The 20,552-nt window shown below is 39.3% G+C and overlaps 3 protein-coding genes and 1 pseudogene across 3 annotated transcripts; 1 reads left to right on the forward strand and 3 right to left on the reverse strand.

Annotated features, from left to right (window-relative positions):
- Nucleotides 1-529: 529 nt before the first annotated feature.
- Nucleotides 530-2,480, forward strand: LOC147505524 (uncharacterized). The gene is made up of 2 exons (XM_086605574.1): nt 530-1,527; nt 1,795-2,480. Exons 1-2 carry the CDS (start codon nt 555-557, stop codon nt 2,478-2,480), a joined length of 1,659 nt encoding a protein of 552 aa, XP_086461700.1. The 5' UTR covers nt 530-554.
- Nucleotides 2,481-6,648: 4,168 nt separating this feature from the next.
- Nucleotides 6,649-7,659, reverse strand: LOC147505525 (uncharacterized). Its single transcript, XM_086605575.1, has one exon. It carries the CDS (start codon nt 7,657-7,659, stop codon nt 6,649-6,651), a length of 1,011 nt encoding a protein of 336 aa, XP_086461701.1.
- A 3,978-nt stretch (nt 7,660-11,637) lies between these two features.
- On the reverse strand, nt 11,638-12,729 carry LOC147505526 (phospholipase A1-II 1-like). The gene is made up of 4 exons (XM_086605576.1): nt 12,442-12,729; nt 12,306-12,336; nt 12,096-12,221; nt 11,638-11,960 (listed from the first exon to the last, which is right to left on the reverse strand). Exons 1-4 carry the CDS (start codon nt 12,727-12,729, stop codon nt 11,638-11,640), a joined length of 768 nt encoding a protein of 255 aa, XP_086461702.1.
- Nucleotides 12,730-17,169: 4,440 nt separating this feature from the next.
- On the reverse strand, nt 17,170-18,433 carry LOC147505527 (phospholipase A1-IIgamma pseudogene; annotated as a pseudogene).
- Nucleotides 18,434-20,552: the final 2,119 nt, after the last annotated feature.

Below are 20,552 nucleotides of genomic sequence, written 5' to 3' on the forward strand. Positions count from 1 at the left end.
GATCAAATCAGCAACTGTAGCTTCCTCTAGGAGTTGTAATAGTTGCTTTGCTTCTGTATTATTATGTAAGCACTCATGAGTGCTCTATGGATGATGCCAAAGGCTAGTACTCTCTCCATGGCCAATCAGATACTTAATAAACTTTACTGTTTTCTTTTTATTGTTAAGCCACACCCCACGAGCAATCAATTGGCATCTTGAGGGTCCAGAAATGCTTACCTTTCAATTGATACTCCCAAATCCACTTGGTCCATAACGTGTCTTCCTTGCTTGCAATCTTTAAAACAAAACCACAATAACCTGCAATATTCCAAGTCTTTGAATCAATAATGTTTAGACCTCCTTCTATTTTAATTTTTTCTATTTTACTAAACCTGAGAGTTTCATGGGCTTTACCTAGTTACTATAACTGTACTGGAATATTCTCTCTCTCCAAGAGTTTTGTTGGGGTTTTGGGCTTCTTGGGTTGTGTTGGGGTTTTGGGCTTCCACTTTGAATGAGAAAAAGAGAGTAAAATGCAACTGACACTCAACTGTTGTAGCCGTTAGCTCAAAATGGCGATGTTAATAAGGAGGGTTTCTTCTTCTGGTACTCTCTCTCCTATCTTGCATTCTCTTTCCTTCTTTCGTTTCAAAACTACTACTACTCCTACTACTACGTATCACCCACGTCAATCATCAACCACTTCTGCCGATAAAGACCACCTTCATTTTCATTTATTAGTAAATTTAGTAAGAGATCGTTGTAAATCTGGAACCCTTGAGCTTGACGAGGCATTGGGTTTCTTTAATGAGTTGATTCGGTATCGACCATTTCCTTCCATTCACCCTTTTACTCAATTGCTAGGAGCCCTTGTCAAGACCAAACACTGTTCTATTGTTTTGTCAATGTACAAAACAATGGGTTCCGTTGGAGTCCAACCGAATATTGTGACGCTTAACACCTTGATCAATTACTACTGTTCTATGGGTCGGGTGGATTTCGGGTTTGTTGCATTGGGGAATATTTTAAAACGTGGGTTTGATCCGAATGCGGTTACTTTCAATACTCTTCTCAAGGGTTTGTTTAAGGAGGGAAAATCAGCACCAGCTTTGGAATTGTTCGTCAAAATAGCCCGAAATGAAGTCACTTATGGGGTTGTCATCAATTGGCTCTGCAAATCATTAAATTCAGATACTGCCCTTCAATTGATGAGCTCAATGGAAAAGGAAAAGTTGAAGCCGAACATCCACATATACAATATGATCATTGACTGTCTTTGTAAGGAAAACCGGGTGAATGACGCCGTCAATCTCTTTCAAGAAATGATTGGTCGAGGAGTTGTCCCAAATGTTGTAAGTTACAGCTCTTTAATTCATGGACTATGCAGCATTCATCAACTGAAAGGAGCCATCAGCTTGTTTGAACATATGTTGAAAAGAAGCATCTCACCAAATGTAGTAACATTCACCATTCTCGTTGATGCCCTTGGTAAAGAGGGTAGGACCGGTGAAGCACTTCAAGTGTTAGAATTGATGCTTCAAAGAGGTATAATGCCTAATGTCATCACAAATAGTTCTTTGATTCGTGGCCTATGCATCTCCAGTAATTAGAACAAGGCAGCTGAATTGTTACATGATATGATTAGTCGAGGAGTCTGGCCCAATGTGCAAACATATAGTATTTTGGTCGATTCATATTGCAAAGAAGGGAAGCTTAGTGAGGCACATCAACTATTAGAGGAGACGATCGAAAGAAATATGGCACCTTGCAATGTCACATACAACTCTTTGATGAATGGGTATTGTTTGCAAGGTCGAATGGAAGAGGTTGTGAATGTTTTTAATTTAATGTTGAATGGAGGTTTGGAACCTAACATTATTAGTTATAACACTTTAATTAGTGGTTACTGCAGAGCTAAGAGAGTTCTTGAGGCTATGAAACTTTTTCAGGATATAAGTCGGAAGTGTTTGAAACATGATGTTATCATCTATAACACCCTTATAGGTAGCCTTTGTAAGGTTGGGAGAGTTGTGGATGCGAAGAAGATTTTTATAGACTTGCAAATTCGTGGGAAGAGTCCAGATATTGTCACATATAACATTCTTATTCACCACATGTGCAGGGAAGGAAATTTGTTTGAAGCAAAGGAACTATTTTACAGCCTTTCTTCGAAAGGGGTGCAACCCGACACCATAACATATACGACATTGATCAATGGCTTTTGTAAGGAGGGGATGTTCAATGATGCTCAAAGTTTGTTCATAGAGATGGAAGAGAATAGTGTAGCTCCAAATGACCTTACTTTCAATATCATGGTTCGAGAATTTCTCAAGGAAAAAGATACTCAAAAGGAACTCCAATTTCATAAAGCAATGATTAACAGAGGTTTCTCAGTGAATGCTGAAACTACGTCTATGATATTGCATGTGCTTGTGATAGATGTAACGAATGACGAAGATAAGGAGATTCTTCGTAAGTTCTTGTTGAGTGACAAATAAAGACGTTAGTATGCATGTTGATTGATGGCTCATTCTCCAAGGACTTATTCTTAATAACATTTCCTTGTGAAGATTCCAGCCAATCCCACCAGGATGATGAACTCTGTAAGTTGCTTTCTTCATCCGTTCTTTTGCTAATTTATGTGTCCACAGAAAGTGTATACTTGTCTCCTGTCTCCATATATAGGATGTGTATCTTTGCATAAATTATGTGCTTCACTTGTTGTATGATTTTTACTTATTATTATTATAATGTGCTTCACTTGTTGTCTAATTTTTTCTTCTTATTATTATAATTCTATTCTATTATTATTATTATTACTAGAAAACCGCAAAGGGCGGTGAAAACCGACGTTAGGTCTAGACTTTATGAAGGAAGAGAAAAAGAAAAAGAAAAGAAGTAAAAAAGAATAATTAAAAGAAAGTTTGCGGGAATTTGGTGGTTGGTTGAGAGAAAAGTAAAGAAGAAGAATTAAAAGAAATGTGTGTGATTTTGATGGTTTTGGTTGAGAGAAAGATAGGAGATTTTGAGGAAGAAGAGAATGAAGAAGAAAGTGTTACACATTTTTGTGATGACGGACAGACATTGAAATTTTGGGCCCCTGGACCCAAAAGACATCCTAACATCAGTCAATTATTATTATCGTTATTGTTGTTGTTGTTGTTGTTATTTTTTTTCGAGTAATGGACTCCCATATCATAACACATGTCACATGGGCACCTAAACTGCTATAGTGATAATTCCAACCATTCAACTTCAGTCATTATTCAAAAAAAAAAAATAGTTGTTTGCGTATGCGCTAATGGATGAATGTACCATTCTAACTTTTGTATATGGGATATTATCATCTGCTATATGAATGAACTCATTGATAAATTTTGATGACGTGTATACTTTTTATCTTTATAAATTCTGATATAGGGTTAGAGGGCAATACTTTTTCTAACATGTTTGCCACTCTATAGGAGTTTTGTGTGGTCCTAATTCGTAATACTAGCATACCGAGCACAATCACAAATTTTGTACCTATAGACAAAAAAATAATAATAAACCGGAACCACATAGTAGTTAAAAATTGAAGCGCGGTTAAAAAAGGGATGTGCGGACTTACTTGTGTAGGCGGGTATGGGAAATTTGGGAGTGAGATTGGAGGGAAAGGCTAAAAAGGATAGATCGTGTAAACTAGATAGAGATATCTGAAATCGATGATATATCTCGATATAATAAGAAATATCAACAAGTATCATTGGTTGTTGATATTTTGTACTATGTTACACAGTAATAAGATTTGGAAGATGCATTAAAACTTAAAAGAATGAAGAGCCCTTGGCAGAGGTGCTACCTTTAACGTATGCACCTGATGACCAAACATGCCATGCAAATCTTGATGATGAGTACTTCTTTCGGCACTAAACTTCTTATGAAATAGAGGTCCATAAGTTACCCGAGAGAACGAGACTTGTACATGAGGTTAAATTTTGTTCTTTTTTTTTTTTTTTAAAAACATGTCTTATAAAATCATAGCATAAGGGGTACAGTACTGCTGTTCAACAAAAAGTCGGGGAGAGAGTTTAGATCTTGATATCTAGAAGCCCACTTGGCTAGCTCATCCGCTTCACCATTTACTTGCCTACTGATCCAACTAAATCTACAAAAAGTAAAAGTGTGGCATAACCCCTGAATATTACATCTAATGGAATCGAGTTTCCAATTTGTGGACTGTTGCTCACTCAAGTTTTGTGTAGCCAAAATAACTTGACGGCAGTCTCCTTCAAACAGTACTGATGTGCTTCCCGTGGTCCTAGCCAGTTTAACAGCCACTTCCAGCGGCACCATCTCTGCCTCTTCTGCAGACCCAGCTTCAAAGAGTCGTGTAGCTGCTCCCACCATGTTTCCTTCCCTATCCCAGGCCAAAGTTCCTGCTGCTACCACCCTTGTTTCTCTGCAAAAAGCCGCATCGAAACGGATTAGCATAGTATTTTCTTCCACAGTAGGAAAAATAGGATTGTTGTTCTTATCAAGCCAAGTCTTAGAAATGTAAGAGTTAGAAGAGACTACTCCCTGAGGTTCTCTGTAAGCTTCCGTGCTCTGTCCAATCGAGCATACGCCCTCTCAAAGATGCTATCTCTGTTGGGCACTTTGCCCTCAAACTTAGCTTTATTCCTTGCTTCCCAAATATCTTGTAAGATATGAGTTGCTATCAGTCCTTTTTCTACAAGTCCTTGGTCTGTTATTTGTGTCCACCCCAAGAAGACATCCAGCCAGTCTCTTATAGTGTGATCCGCATGTTCTTCAACTCGCCCCCTAACTCCGGGCTTAACCAAACCAGTTTTGTCCACTCACATTGGAAGAAAATATGGATGGGTTCTTCTGGGGCCGACCAACATAAGGGGCAAGTATGGTCCCCCTGAATATTTCTGCTTTTCAACACATCCCCTGTGGCAAGCATATTCATATACATCTTCCAGAGGAACATCTGTGTGTTAGCTGGCAGCTGCAAACCCCACAGAGTTTTTATACTCTTAGTATTAAAGGAGGAGGTACCTCCTTGCCAATAAGTTCTAGTGACAAACTTATATGCAGATCTGACTGTGAGGAGTCCATTATGTGTGTGCACCCATCTAATCTCATCAGTGGCACTACTGTTAGGTCTGATCACCACTTGAGTAATCATCGTCACTATCTCAGGTGGAAACAGAGACTCCACCTTTTGACAGTCCCAGCTTGACCCATCCCTTAGCATCAGGTCTCTTACTCTTAGATCCTCCAGCTCAGGTCTGTTAGGCATCACTTCTTGCAGAGTTATAGGAGCATTGTTATGGAGAAGCCAAGGTTGTTTCATAGCTTCCACCTTGTCCCCTTTCCCAATACTCCAAATAAGCCCTGGAAGAATGTCTCGGGCAGTTCTATGCACCCCTTTCCAGAACCAGGAGGCCCAGGGTGGGGGTTCTTCTTTACTATCAAACCACTGTTTTCCATACACAGCTATAAAGGTCTTTGCCCATATAGATGTTGTGTCTTTTACAACTTTCCAAGCCAGCTTAGAGAGCATTGCCTTGTTCATGTCCCCAGATTTCCTCAATCCTAAGCCTCCCAAGGCTTTAGGCTTACATATGCCATCCCACCCGATGGTGTGGAGGCTTTTGCTATCCTCCGTACCATGCCACCAGAAGTGTTTGTATGCTTTGTCTAACTTATTGCAAGTGGATTTAGGTACTTTGTAAGTTGCCATAGCATAGAGAGGAGTAGCTTGAGCCACAGCTTGGATAAGAGTATTCCTCCCAGCTTGGCTCAAGACTTTAGCTCTCCAACCTTTTATTTTGCCATGGACTTTGTCAACTAGGTAATCAAAGTCATCCTTTTTGCTCTGAGATATGACAATGGGTACTCCCAAGTATTTATCTCTCTTGTCAAAGATTCTCATCTTCCAGAATCTTTTTATGCATTCTATGCACATTTTTACTACAATGGATGCTAGACTTGTCATAGTTTATCCTCTGGCCCGAGGCAGCACAATACTTTTCCAAAATGTTCTTTACCTTGCCACTCTCGGCCAAACTGGCCTTAGTGAACAAGATAAGGTCATCAGCATAAAGGAGATGTGTGATTGCGGGAGCATTTCTCCTGATTTTGATACCATGGATCTCCCCATTACTTTCAGCCTTTGCTATCATTCTAGAAAGAGCTTCAGAGACAATGATAAACAGGTAAGGGGAGAGAGGGTCTCCCTGTCTAAGCCCTCTGTCAGGACTGAAGCTTTCTAGGGGAGAACCATTCAACAAGACTTTGTATGAGACAGTAGATATGCATTGGGAGATGAGCTGTCTCCACTTAGCATTAAAGCCCAACTTATTAAAAAATATTGTCAAGAAACGACCATTCTACCCTATCATAGGCTTTTGCCATATCCATCTTCAAGGCCACAAAACCATGTTTTGTTTTCATGCTCTTCATATTATGAAAAATCTCACTAGCAAGCCCAATATTATCACCTATGTTCCTCCCCTTTATGAAAGCTCCTTGGAAAGGGGAGACTATCTTATTAATATGTGTCTTAAGTCTATTTGCTAGGATCTTAGCTATAATTTTGTAGCAGAAGTTACACAAACTAATAGGTCTGAACTTAGACATATGATCCGGATTAGAAACTTTAGGAATTAAATTAAGCTAAAAAGTTTCATTAAATCTAGGGTTCATGCAACCTTTCACAAAGAAATCTTCAACACAATCAATAATATCTTTTCCGACCACCTCCCAGCAATTTTGGTAGAAAGTTCCTTGGAAGCCATCTAGTCCAGGGGCTTTCAAGGCCCCCATCTTCTTAACCACATGCCAGATGTCCTCCTCAGAGGGGCAGGCAGCCAGGATCTCATTTTCTCTATCAGTGATGTAAGGGGAAAACAAGTTTAAGATCTGATCATCCTTACAAGGCATATCCGAAGTAAAAAGATCATCAAAATACTCTTTAACAGCATACCCCATCCCTTGTCTTCCTTCTTTCCACACCCCCTCACTATCTTTAATCCTATCAATATTATTCTTTCTTCTCCTATATACCATAGACAGATGAAAGAACTTGGTATTCCTACCCCCCTCTTTAATCCAATGTTGACTAGATTTCTGTTTCCAGAAAACTTCCTCTTTGTCGTACCATTCGAAAAGCCTTGCCTTGAGAAGTTTTGCTTTTTCATGGTTCTGGTAAGAGAAAGGTTTCTGGAGCACTCTATCCAGATCTTTTTGAGTTTTCTTAATATTATAGAAGATATTACCAAAAGTTGTCTTATTCCAAGTTTTCAGGCATTGTTCAACACTCTTGAGCTTATGGACCACTTTCCAGTTAGGAAGATCATGAGTGACTGCCTTCCAAGCCTGATCAATTACAGGCTTACAAGACTCATCCCTTAACCACATATCATAAAACCTAAAAGGCCTATCAGTAACCTCCATTTTGGGCATAAGATTTATCATTAAGGATAAGTGGTCCGAGGTAGCATTCACCACATTATTAACAAGCATGTTAGGAAACAAATCCAGCCAATCAGCTGTGGCCAGAGCTCGATCAAGACGCTCAAGGATGTTATCTTTAACTTTCCTATTATTGTTCCAGGTAAACTTAGGTCCCCTATCCCCCAGATCAACCAGGCCAAGCTCATCAATCAAAAGATTAAAATCAAGCATGCATTTATTAAACGAAGATCTACCCCCCCACTTTCTCATCCAGGGATCTAATGGCATTAAAATCCCCAAAAAGCAGCCAAGGCCCAGGGATAAAGGGGGCAGTTTCTCTTATCTCAGTCCAGAATCTATGTCTACAACTAGCATTTGGCTCTCCATAGATGAAACTGAAAAACCAAGGATTATTACTATGAAAATTTGAAAGTTTACCTGTGATTTGATTTGACGTGGCTCCCAGCACCTCAAGGTCTACTCCTGTCTTCCAGAAAAGTGCCAGCCCACCTCAATGTCCAGCAGAAGGAACACAAAAATGATTATCAAACTTTAGTACTTTGCTTAACATGCTAACTTTACCCTCCCCCACTTTGGTTTCAGATAGACAGATGATATCCGGTTGGTGTTGCCTCACTAGATCCTTTAGATTTTGAACTGCCATGGAGGAACCTATTCCCCGGCAGTTCCAGGCGTGTATCATTTATGTTAAGGCAGCTGTTTGGGGACAGCTGCCGCGAACCCTGGAGGAGGACCACACAGACCTCCACTGCTTGCAGACTTACCACTCTCACCATTAGAACTTCCATCACCACTATACCCACTTGGGGGACCTCTCCTCTTTTTGGCTCTTGCCTCAGAAACTTGTTTCTTTCCTTTTTTTTCCTTTGTTTCACTATACTGTGGAGTCATCCACTGCCAAAGGCTGGGGTTGTGCAAGTTGAGAGATACTCACATCAGAATCAAACTCACCCTCATCGTGACTTCCTTGACTGAGGTCCAAAGGCGTATTATCCACAGATACTTCCTCCTGAGAGTCAACATTAAAAACCACCATATCCAAGTCTTCGTCTTCTGAAAGATCCTCCTCTTCCTCATCAGTGAATGCGTCAGATGGGATATCCTCCTCTGGTATCTCTGGTCCCCATTGCTCTGAATGAACGCTTGAGTCCAGTGATTGGTTTGAGTTTGATGGTTCCACTGAATTTCGAGAATCACTGGAGATGGAGACAATCTGTGCTTCTTCCGGAATCAACAGGTGTCCCAACCCTTTTGCCCTTAAATCATCTGCTTCTCTCTTTGCTTTCTTCGAGAGTCTTTCAGCCACCTTCAAATTGTGTTTTTTCCAGCCATCATCATCCATCTTTTCCAAATTTCCTTCTAAGACCAGCTGTTTCCTTTTGCTTCCCACCCTTAAACTTATCTCTGTATTCAAAACTCTCTTAGCTCTTCTTCTTATGGGACCTCGAGATGCAAAATTTTTGTACCCTTACCCCTTCTTGGTAGCCCAAGAAACCGAAAAGAGTGATGTCCACCCTCAGCAAAACATTTGGCTTGATAGCTCCCATCGGTTTTGATAAAATCTAGAAAAGGAATGATGGCCTGGGAAGTAGGAGAGCCAATATTCGGCGCGGCGTGATCTTTCATCAGATCTATTCGAGTTCCCAAAAACTCACCTCCAACAGCTATTGTCTCTAGCCTGCCAGCTTTGCAGCCCACTTGTTCCCATCCTACAACACGATGAATTCCAGAAACTTCATCTCTTATGGGTTCGGTCCTTTTTCTACATCCTTTGGGTCCCCATCTAGGTCCATATTTGCAACCCCCAACCCTGGTGTCCAAACCACAATTGATTTATCATGGGCCTCAGGTCCACCACCCTTATCCAGACAAAAACCTTTGGGGCCCAAAACTTGGCCTATTTCCTTTGCACCCCCGCTCTGTACTTGATCTAAGGGCAAGGTCCCATCCAAATTTGAATTTGAACTTCCAACGGTCACTGACAAACCAGTCCCATCTTCGTTTCTAGCCGTTCTGAGTTCCGACACTGAGGCTTCTCTTTCTTCCGTATTCCAAATCCTGACCTCCGACATCTTTCCAGCCGACTTGTCTCTTACCGGGGTTGTTAACAAGCCTGTCCCATTCCATGTCCTACGTATCGGAGAGCCCCTTTTTCTTGCCGGCGTGTGGTTTGGTCTAGGTTTATTTGGGGTTCCCGATATTGTTACTGAGGCTGGCCCTGAGTTGGCCACTCCGTTGAAACAAATCGTTGCTCTCAACATGAACGAGAAGTTATTCTTAATGTCTCTGGGGGATCCTCCATATTTGCGCAAATCCATGCTGTTTGTTCTCTCTACTTACAGTAATGGATATCATGTCCAATGCAGCCACAGAAATAGCAAAAATTTCCAGCTTTTCATATTTAAAAGTGACTGGAAAAACTTCTCCCAGTTCAGTCCGGAGGTCTAGACCTTTCAGCAGCCGTTCCTTAATATCCATTCGAATTCTAACTCTAGCTACTGGGCTTCTGAACTCCCCTCTGTAGCAGAGATCAACCTCCTTGAGTTTGCCAAGGTTTTGCCCCACCCTCCGAACATTCTCCTCATTTATGCGATCACTTGGGAGTCCATGAATCTGTATCCAAAAGTCCACCAGATCGAACTTCTGTGATGTAGCCCAATTCTGTAGATGTTTCCCTTTCTTTACTGAGAAGATGAACCATTGTATCAACCAAGGGCCATTTGCTTTGACGTGCTCCAGTTTTCCATATTTTCAAACTCCATCTTATAGAAGCCTTTTGATAGCATTTCCACCTTTGTGTTTCCCCTAGTCTGCCAACCCCTGTGTAGTTCCTCAGCCAGATCTTGTAAAGAGATGGTTTTTCCTCCATACAGCTTACCGAGCAGAGTAGTACTTTCACCTATGTTTTCCACCATGTTTTTACAGCCAATGTCCACCACTTTTTTCTCTTTAGAGCAGAAGAGATTTTGCATTTCGAACTGGAGTTCCTCAATCTTTTCTCTAGTTGGTCCTCCTTGCATTGGAGAACTAGCCATGTCCCCGTGAAAAAAACTCCCAACAACCACTGAAAGGACAGCACTTGACAGGAAAAAAAGTTAACAATGAAACTAAGAGAGGGGGGGAGGGGGAATTGGGGGGAGAACTCAAAGCCAAAAACAAATAAAAGGTAAAGGAAAAAACTAAGGAAGTTTTGAATTATCAAATGGAACAGAGGGGGGGAAATGGAAGCTCACAAAGTGGTAACAGCTCCCCTATTACACAAAGTAAACCTATCTATGTTTCAGATGACCACTATCAAGATTGCCCAATCCAAGGAGATCACAATATCCGGCGTTGAGAAGAAAGGGAGGGGAAGAGAAAATCAGATCTGCTTTAAGCCGCAGGAGAGCCTTTTGCATATACTCAAGACGTGTTTCATGAGATAGCTTTAATTTTGTTCTTGGTACATTTCTTATGTGGAAGGTTTTTTGTATCAATGGTGAAGAAATTAAAGCCACTTATGAATAATCTCTATCTCTTTTGCTAAGCGCGTAAGATTTTGTTGAAAAGTTTAGAGCTTATTAACAACTTTAGAGAAGATGTACAGATCGAAGTGGCTGCAAACTGCAAAGTGACTCAGAGACTGATGGTAGGACGCACTTGTGGATCTTTAGGCATTGTCGCTTTCTTGTTATAGCGCGTGGTGATGGATCGATTATGAAACAATCGAGGTATGGCTTGAATTCTGTTGTTGAATGACTTGAATCGTTTGTTTTACTGTTTTTAGTGTTAAATTTGAAGTTTAAATCTAAATCTTGAAAAGAGTTTGTAGTGAGTATGTATTTAGAAATGGTACATCAGAATCTATTGGACTTTTATTTTGTCTCTAGGCTGGAAAAATATTCATGGTTAGGCATGTATCCTAAGTCCTAACTCTGTTCCACCTATTCTTTTTATATAAGAAAAAACGATTAACCACCTGTTCTGGCAATAATGCCTGTTTACAAATCATAGGTTATAACCAAAGAGTTATTCAACACACCTCAAGACAAATACATAACAACATATATAAGTCCAAATTTTAATAACATCAGGATGAGCATCTCAAATACACCTTATAAAATTACATATATACCTTATTACATAACCAGCCCAATTATTAACGTATTATATGGTATGTATTCCAATAAGTTCCTTGATCATATTGAATTAATCCGACGTTTTTTCGTCGTCACTTGAGATATTTTGATGGTCACTTGAAATGTTTTCATCATCACTCATCATATTTTGGTCATCCTCTTTCCATGTACGATCAGCCATTTGCCAATTTGCAGTCGATTGTTGAACCATTCCCTTGTTCGCTAAACCCCACCATTGTTGTGGAATAAGATATTTATCCTTCAATCCATCAATATGTTTGTTCACCAGAGAAATGTCGCGATTAGTTTGAAACCTAAAACCACCTCGAGACCCTCGTGTTCCTGCAATTGCATGAAGATAAGACTCCATAGCATGAGCAGTAGCTAAACCTCCTGGGTTTTTCAATTAAGGAGACTGTGTACTATGGACGAGTTGTTGTTGACCTACATCTGCGAAACCAACAGGTGTACTCCGTGGAACTGGTTCGAAGCGATTAGTTGTGCGCCTAACATGTAAATTTTTCAGACCTTCAGAAAATTGCTTGAAAACGCAATCCCCATGTTTAGGGCAGGCATATGGGAATGCAGTCACAGGGATATTGGGGCTCACTACTTTCTTGGCAACAATGTCAGTCGAATTTATTATGGAAAGGGCTGCACCCAAACTGTGGCCACATACAGTTATGCTCATATTGTTTTGTTCTTTTTTGTACTGTGCAACAGTACCTCAGCGAAAACCTGTGTTTCCATTCAAATAAATATGAAGGGACTGTTAATATAGAAAAATAGAAATAAAAAAAATTGTAATGAACACGCTGTGGTAGAGTAACATGTTTGAAACTAATTGAGATAAATTGCGGAGTTATCAGAGTACCTGATCCCTGGCACTGGTCTTGTTAAATTTAGATTTAGGATCAGTTGATGTATAGATTGAATAAAAGCCTTGGTGCAACATTGGATTTAGTTTGGTATTCAGCATCTTAGCACCTGAAACCTTCCCAGCTTCAAAATCATCTACCCATTCCAAGGTCGTAATGGTCCCTCTCCATGCTACCACAATATCCCTCCTTCCCAACAATTTTTTCCCCTCATCAGTAACTACTGCAACATACCCTATCCAATTAGACTCCTTGGACCATGCATTGCTTGCATCGGACCTCATCATGAACCCATCTGGGAGGTTAACTAGATGTCGCGTACAAGTATTTTGTAATTTTATACTTCATTAATGGTTTGTTTTGTAAACCAACCTTATTGAGTAGGTCGCCCATGGGGTACATACTGCTACCTGCATATTGTGAAATTTTTTCTTTTATAAAAGCGTGGTAGGTTGTGTAATGCCCGTATTTAAAATACGTATTTATTTATTTATTTATTTATTTATTTAAAATTCGCTGGATTGGATTTGGGACATGTGGCCTGATTTCTGGGCCCGAGTCTGTGTTGGGCTTGGGTTTCAAACCCAAATATATAATCACATTGTTCTAGAGAATATGATTTTTAGAGAATAAAAAATAATAAAAATAGAGGCAGAGATAGAAACTCGTTTGCTGGAGAGTGGAGCGCGACGATTCGGATTAGGAGGATTCGGTCGAACTGTTAATAAAGGTGAATAGGTAATTTTTATACACCGTATGATTTTCGCAAGTTTAAATATAATACGTATATTGTCGGTTGAATATATATATATATAGTGGGATTTAAATTTTTTGGTGACTGTTTCTTCATTGTCGGCCGGTTCTTGATCCTGTGAATCTTAAGTGGACATTGCTAATTGTTGGCATATTGAGTATATCAATAGAATTTTTATTGATCCCTTAGAGTGGTAATTCAATACCGTACTTATATTATTGGGCTTCATACGGATATGGAGTTTGTTTGATTAAATATGTGTATGATAAGGTCCTAGAATGGTATGATGAAATTAGGCTCTTAAATCCACTGTGTAAGATCCTTAGCGACCAGAACATAAAGTGGGTGCGAGAAAGCTCCCAAATGGTTCGTTAATGGCGGCGACCAAAAATCGCCCAGTTTAAATTAAACTTGGTTGTTTGGGTTTTGGTTGGGTATTTGGATGTTGGGTTGTTGGTGATGGGATTAGGAGGATTGATTGCGGGGATGAGGGCTGCGACTGAGGTGCTGTCGAAGCTTGAGTGTTCATTAATGGCGTCCAAACACGATGTTGGAGGAGTGATGGAATTTAAGTTGGATAGTATCGGTATGTTGGGTTTTTCAGGGGGTACAAAACCGAGTTGGTTAGGTTTGGTTTGGACGGCTGGTGAGTGGTGGATGGTGGCTGGAAGGGGTGGAGGTAGCTGCTGGAGGAAGAAGAAGTCTGAAGAAGACAACCTGTTCCATCTGTTGGGCTGGGCCGAAATGTTTAAGTTCTTTGGGCCAATTTCTATTTTTTTGTTTGGGCCGAACCAAGTTAAGTTCTGGGCCAGTTCTCTTTGTTTTGTTTGGGCTGAAATCTAGTAGTATGTTGGGCCAGTTCCAGATTAAGTTGTGGACCAGTTTTGGTTTAATTTGGGCCCAGTTTAGGTTAAGTTGTTTGGGCTAAAACTAATTGTTTTTCTTTGGACCAGTTTTAAGTTAGTTTTGGGGCCGGTCCATATAACTTAAAATAGATCTAATTGGGTCTTTAAATGTTCAGACTTTTGGGTTCTAAGGTTTGGGGTTTGGGCTCGGCTAGTTGGGTCCGAACCGTTTCCTTAGTCATAAGCCCATGAACCATGCATCTTTGACCTTAGCCATGAACCATGGCTATGACCCTGAACCTGTTAAACATAGAAATGACAGTTTGACTTTGACCATGATGTGTTGACTTTGACAATGATGTGTTGACTTTGACTTTGACTTTGACCTTTGACCGTTGACTGTGGAATGTTGACTTTTCCAGTTTTTCACATATTTAAGTATATGGACAAATGTAGTAATAAAATATTGTCAAAAAGGGTATAATTTTGTTGTCATTATCTAAGTAAGATTTGACGTTGATATTGTGTATATTTTGACACGTGACAAGATAGAAACTTTAGGAGATATAATATTCCAAAAACGCTATAAAAATGTATGCATTATGTTTGAAACAATTGTGATATTATATAATATGTTGGGATATATATATTGAATGCAATAGTTTTGGAGACATAAATGTATAAACGCTCCATTATTTTATATGTGAGATGCTACTATGAGGTAGTATAGTATGTGTGGATATTTTCCCACGGGATTATGGCTTAGTGCAATAATATATTGGCACGTGAAAGAATGAAAATGGTTATGAGATATATTGAGATATTTCTAAATATTGTGGCTTAGTGCAATAAGGTATTTGACCTGCACGTGATAGTGTGGAATTTTTATGAGTTATAAATGGATGACACTTGAATAAATTACGTAACGAAAATCCTAGAACCTAGCTACTACAACTCATGTGATTTGGCCCTTCTGGCGTTTCAGTGAATCTGAATGGCCTTCGGGCGTAAGTAATGTGACTGGCCCTTTTGGCGTTTCAGTGAATCTGAATGGCCGGCCGTAAGTAATGTGATTGGCCCTTTTCCGCGTTTCGATGAATCAATGGCCCTTCCGGGCGAAATTAAATATTGGCTTGATTATTCCGTTCGCAAAATAGAACGAGACGCGCGATATTTTATGTCGAATAGTGGCAGTACTTACATAATGGCTTTCGTGTGAGGGTTACCTGGTGTGCTGCATCCCGCTCATGGTAGTTACGCACGGAGTGGTACATTATGTAAGGGGAGGCATGTGGACGTACATGTTTGGCGTTAGGAAACGATTGTGGTAGCCAGGGAAACTAGGTAAGACATAGATACGACGTGATTTTAGGGACACGCAAATAAAACCTTAATTAATATAATTATGGTAATATGTTGGTTAATGATATATCTTTAGATAGATGATTGTATATGCTTGGCTGGTTATAGTTTAGTTATAACTTAAAGGCCTCATGGGAGGAACTAAATGCCTTTTATTATCGCGTGGTGGTTTGTTGTGTGTTTAGTGGGAAGTTAAGGCGCCTCAGTAGAGGAACTACCTACTTTAATTATTGTACTTAAGGATGTCGTATTAGTTGTTGAAAGTTAAGGCGCCTCGATGGAGAAACTAACTGCCGTATGGATTGTGTATATATATGTATAATTATATGTTGTATTTTAAAGCTACTCACACCAAAGATTTTTATAATGTCAATGACCCGATTTGCATGTTTGCTTATCAGGTGTGTTCATTAAATGAACATAGTTGATAAGTCTTAACAGGTTTAGTCTTGAAGAAGATTGGTTGCTGCTTGTGGTTTACGTTAGCGTCGCATTTCAAGATAGGCTTTGTTTTCCTTTGAGGTGATATATATTTTCAGTTGAGATAAGTTTATTTGCATTTTCATTTGTTAATTTTTGTAATGAAGAGGACTTTTGTTTAAGTTAAAAATTTTATTGGTTTTTAATTATCCGCATATTTAAACTGTTTATGGGTTTTTGGAAGTGGAGAGTGCGTCACACCTCGGAGATCGAAGAGTCGGGAACAAATAATGTTTTTTCCGAATTCTGTCGAAATTCGGGGTGTGACATGTTGCTTCAACTAGGTCTCCATAGTGAAGGAGATATGTTCGGAGATCATTGTTGGGAGGTTATAGCATACCCTTCCAGTGGTTTTGACCACTTAGTTGCCTCCAATTTTTCGCAATGCTCGCAGACATACTTGCTGAAACTAAATGAAGTTTGTTGACAAATAATACTAGTGTGCTTGATCACTTGGGGTGGTGTCATATATTCGACTACCAGTCATATTTATAAGCCAAGAAATGAAATTTTGTCATGGGAGATTGTTCGGTAAACAAAATCCATCTTTTGTGTCAACACCCTGCTAGCACCTAGTACCATAGAGCGTAGCATTCATGCAAGATGTATGATAGTTTATAAAACATATTACTTAAAACCATTTCTGTTAAACTTCACCTTGAAAAGGTTTAAGGGAAAAAATGTGACAGTCACCTCCTTAGTTTCAGCCACTGAACTCTGTTCTCTAAGGCATGTTTGTTTTTACCACTTACAATTGGTTGCAGCTCAAAGCTACGCTCTTTGACATGCAATCCTATTTGCCTAATTGTCCAAACTTGATCTTCCGCCTCTTCTTCCTTGAACTCTTACCATTTACTGTGAAGTGGCATAAATGTTTTCCACAGGTGGTAACTTTTGAAGATGAATAGAGTTTCTAGAAAATTGGTTAATTTATAATTTTCCAATCAACTGTAAAAGATGATTGCTCTAGGTTTTTATGCTTTTCCATATAAACGGAATAAAAATGATAGTCAGAAGAATGTACGTGGTTATGATCGAAGAATGAATTGCAGGAAGGCTATGGAGTTTTTCCAAAAATACAAGGAAAGGAAAAAGGCTGTTGATAGATAAATTCCAGTACTAATAACATCACGGTGTATATACACCTTATTACAATGAGAAATCTTATTTGTACATAAGCCAATAATTTTCTGTAAGGTATGTCTATATACGAACACACTCCTTCATGGTTGCATTATCATTCAATCTGATTTCTTATCATCGTTTGAAATATTTCCATCGTTTTAAATGTTTTCAGCATCCATTGAAGTATTTTCCTTGTTAGAAACATTTTCATCATCCATCCAAATACTTTCATCTTTCGTAACAATTTTGTCATCCATTGAAACATTTTCATCATCGTTTGAAATATTTTCGCCATCCATTGAAATACTTTCATCTGTTAAAAAATCTTCATCTTTCCATCTACGTTGAAACATTTTCCATTGTCCATTTGGCTGTTGAACCATTCCCTTGTTTGCAGTACTCCACCAGCGTGGTGGAATAAGATATTTATTTTTCAATCCGTCAATATATTTGTTAACAAGAGAAATGTCACGGATATTACCAGCTCCCGACATAAAACCAGCTTGAGCCGACCCTCGTGCTCCAGCAATGGCATGAAGATAGGACTCCATAGCATGAGTAGTGGAGAAGCCTAGGGGATTTTTCAAATAGGGGGAAGCTGTACTGTCAATGAGGAATTGCTCACCTACATCTGCGAAACCAATAGCTGGACTCATTGGAACAGGATCGAAGCGGTTAGTTGTACGTAGTACCCGTAAGTTTTTCAAACCTTCTGCAAATTTTTTAAAATTGCGGTTGCCAGGTTTAGGGCAGGCATATGGAAATGCAGTCACAGGGACATTGGGGCCGGCTACTCCATTGGCGACAATGTCAGCTGAATTTAGTACAGAAAGGGCTGCACCCAAACTGTGGCCACATACCGTTACACTCATGTTGTTATGTTCATTTTTGTACTGTCGCACCAGTCTACGTACCTCGGTGAATACCTGCATTCGCATTCAAGTGTCCACTGAACGTGTTTATGGAATTTTAAAAAATGTACTAACACAGAAATCAGAAAACACGGAACCAACACTGTATAACAGTCTAACACGGTTAGGACTAACTGACCAATAATAATATGAATACCTGATCCCTGGCACTGGTCTTATTATAGGCAGATTTAGCATCAGTAGACGTATAGACTGACCAAAAGCCGGCATGCACCATTGGGTTTAGATTGCTACGATACTCCTTAGCAGCGGAAACCATCCCCGCGTTAAAATCGTCTATCCATTCCAAGGTTGTAATGGTCCCCCTCCATGCCACCACAATATCCCTTCTTCCCAACAATTTCCGCCCTTCATCTGTTGCTACTGCAATATACCCAATCCAATTAGACTCCTTGGACCATGATTCCCTTGACAAGGACCTCATCATGAACGCTTCTGGGACTGGAATACTAGATGTTGCATACAAGTATTTAGTTACTTTGTACTTCATTAATGGGTTATTTTTGGTTTGTAAACCAACCTTACTGAGTAGGTCGGTTGGAGGCCACATACTGCCGCCTGCATATTGTGATACTTTTTCTTTGATAAAGGTGTCGTAGGTTGCCTCAACTAGGTCTCCATAGTGGAGGAGGTATGTCCGCATATCGTTGGTGAGAGGGTTCAGGAGACCCCTCCAATGGCCTTGGCCACTAAGTTGCCTCCAATTTCTTGATAAGCTAGCTGACATTCTGCTTTGTTTTGTTCTTCAGTTAATGTTGGGAGGTTGTCATATTATTTATACTAACAACTGAGCGACGAAATGGAATTTCGTAATGGGAGTGTTCTCTTAAACCAACTCCATATACGTTTCGTCTCAAAAACCTGCTAGCACCCAGTGCCAGTTCCAAACAGCTTTGTATTTCAAGTACTTCAACTGTCCTACTATAAATCTAGCAATAATAATTCCTTCTTATTAGTCATGCTTATATTGTGGGTTTATTTGCTCAGAAATTGGTAATAGTACGTAGCATTTTCGTGCGTTGGCAATTACAATAGAATGCATATAAACACGCAATTATTTGGTATGAGGAAGTTGAAATATTGAATGCACTTTGGTTTTTCTTTTAATTATGATAAATATAATTCTGGTTGTTATCTTGAATAAAGCTTGGGCAAACATGCACACTTGGATGTGCACTTGCAAGTTGCAACCACGACCAGCACGTACGGTCAACATATTGGTGTTGCTTCTTCACATTTTCTCTGCGTTCTATGACATTCAATCAGTACGTATGTCATTTTTAACATAATACGTACAATACAATTCATAAAATCGAGTTGAGCTACTAAAAAAGTTAATCACCCAAAGAAGTTGAACTTATTGATTTTCAAATACTGTGATATGTTACTGAAAAAATAATCTGGTACCTAAACAAATAAAAAAAGAGTTCACTAAGAGTCTAACTGAGATGTACAGATTGGAAATTTTTATTGTTTAGGTGTGTAGAGAAGGCAAAACTGTACCCATATCATTCATACAAGATGTATGATAGATAGACAGTTTAGAAAACAAAATAACATCAAAAAGAAAAACTTCTTGTCTTCACCATGAAACGGTACATGCAAAACAAAGACTAATTAAACCACTTATCTTTGTTGAAAAATAACCAGTAAACTAATTAAAATTTAGGAATTTTAGAATGCGCACAGTGTGCACGCGTACATTCTAGTATGGTAAAAAGACAATATTAGCTCAGCTCCCCTGTATTCAATATGTTTCCAAATAACATATCCACATTATGTTAGAACTTTTCTTCTTCAGGTGTACCTACATAGATCATACACATTACACAGTGTTAATTGTCGAACTACGTATGTGTGACATTAGGAAGACTCACTAAACCGTGATCTTAAAATAACATGACCGAGTCATTTACATGTCTCAAATCACACGTGTCAGGTCATGACACATGTATAAAGTGAGTATGGGCTTAACCATATGTGTAGATACTTTTTGGGCTTAAGTGTATTTCTATTATCATGATGGGCTATAATAGAAATACACCCACAATATATAAGTTGAGGTCCCCACCCCAAACCCGAGGCTGAGTCTCATAGTTTTCCATCCATTGTGAGAGAACACAAAGAAGGATTTTGGAGTGGAAGACAACAACGTTCCGATGCTTATAGGACTTGCTTGATCAACACTATAGCTTTTGGTATGTCCTATTACAATTAGGTTTTCTTTATTGATTGACATGCGATTCTGGGTTATGGAGAAATCTTAACAGATTAATCTTGCAGATCCTACAATATGTAGATCTTCTTCATAAAGCTTAACTGGTTACCTACTTTTTATTTGGATTGTCTTGATCATATCATTTGGATCCTTGTTAATTTCTCGATATCAAGGTTTCAATCAATTTGGTCGTTTACGTTCAATGGAGAATGTCACTGTTAAGAATCGGTTTTAAAATGTAATACAACCCACGCCAGTTCTGTTTCCTTTTTCCTTTTTTGTAGCTAGGCTGCTAGGGTATCAAATTGGTCGCAACATCCCATCCCATCCCGATCCTCAACCTCAAAGTCGATATGTGAGCGCCTGGATGGGTCAGGCAAGCCTAATGTGT

This window comes from Coptis chinensis, chromosome 4, assembly GCF_015680905.1.
Source record: "Coptis chinensis isolate HL-2020 chromosome 4, ASM1568090v1, whole genome shotgun sequence".
Lineage (NCBI taxonomy): Eukaryota > Viridiplantae > Streptophyta > Magnoliopsida > Ranunculales > Ranunculaceae > Coptis > Coptis chinensis.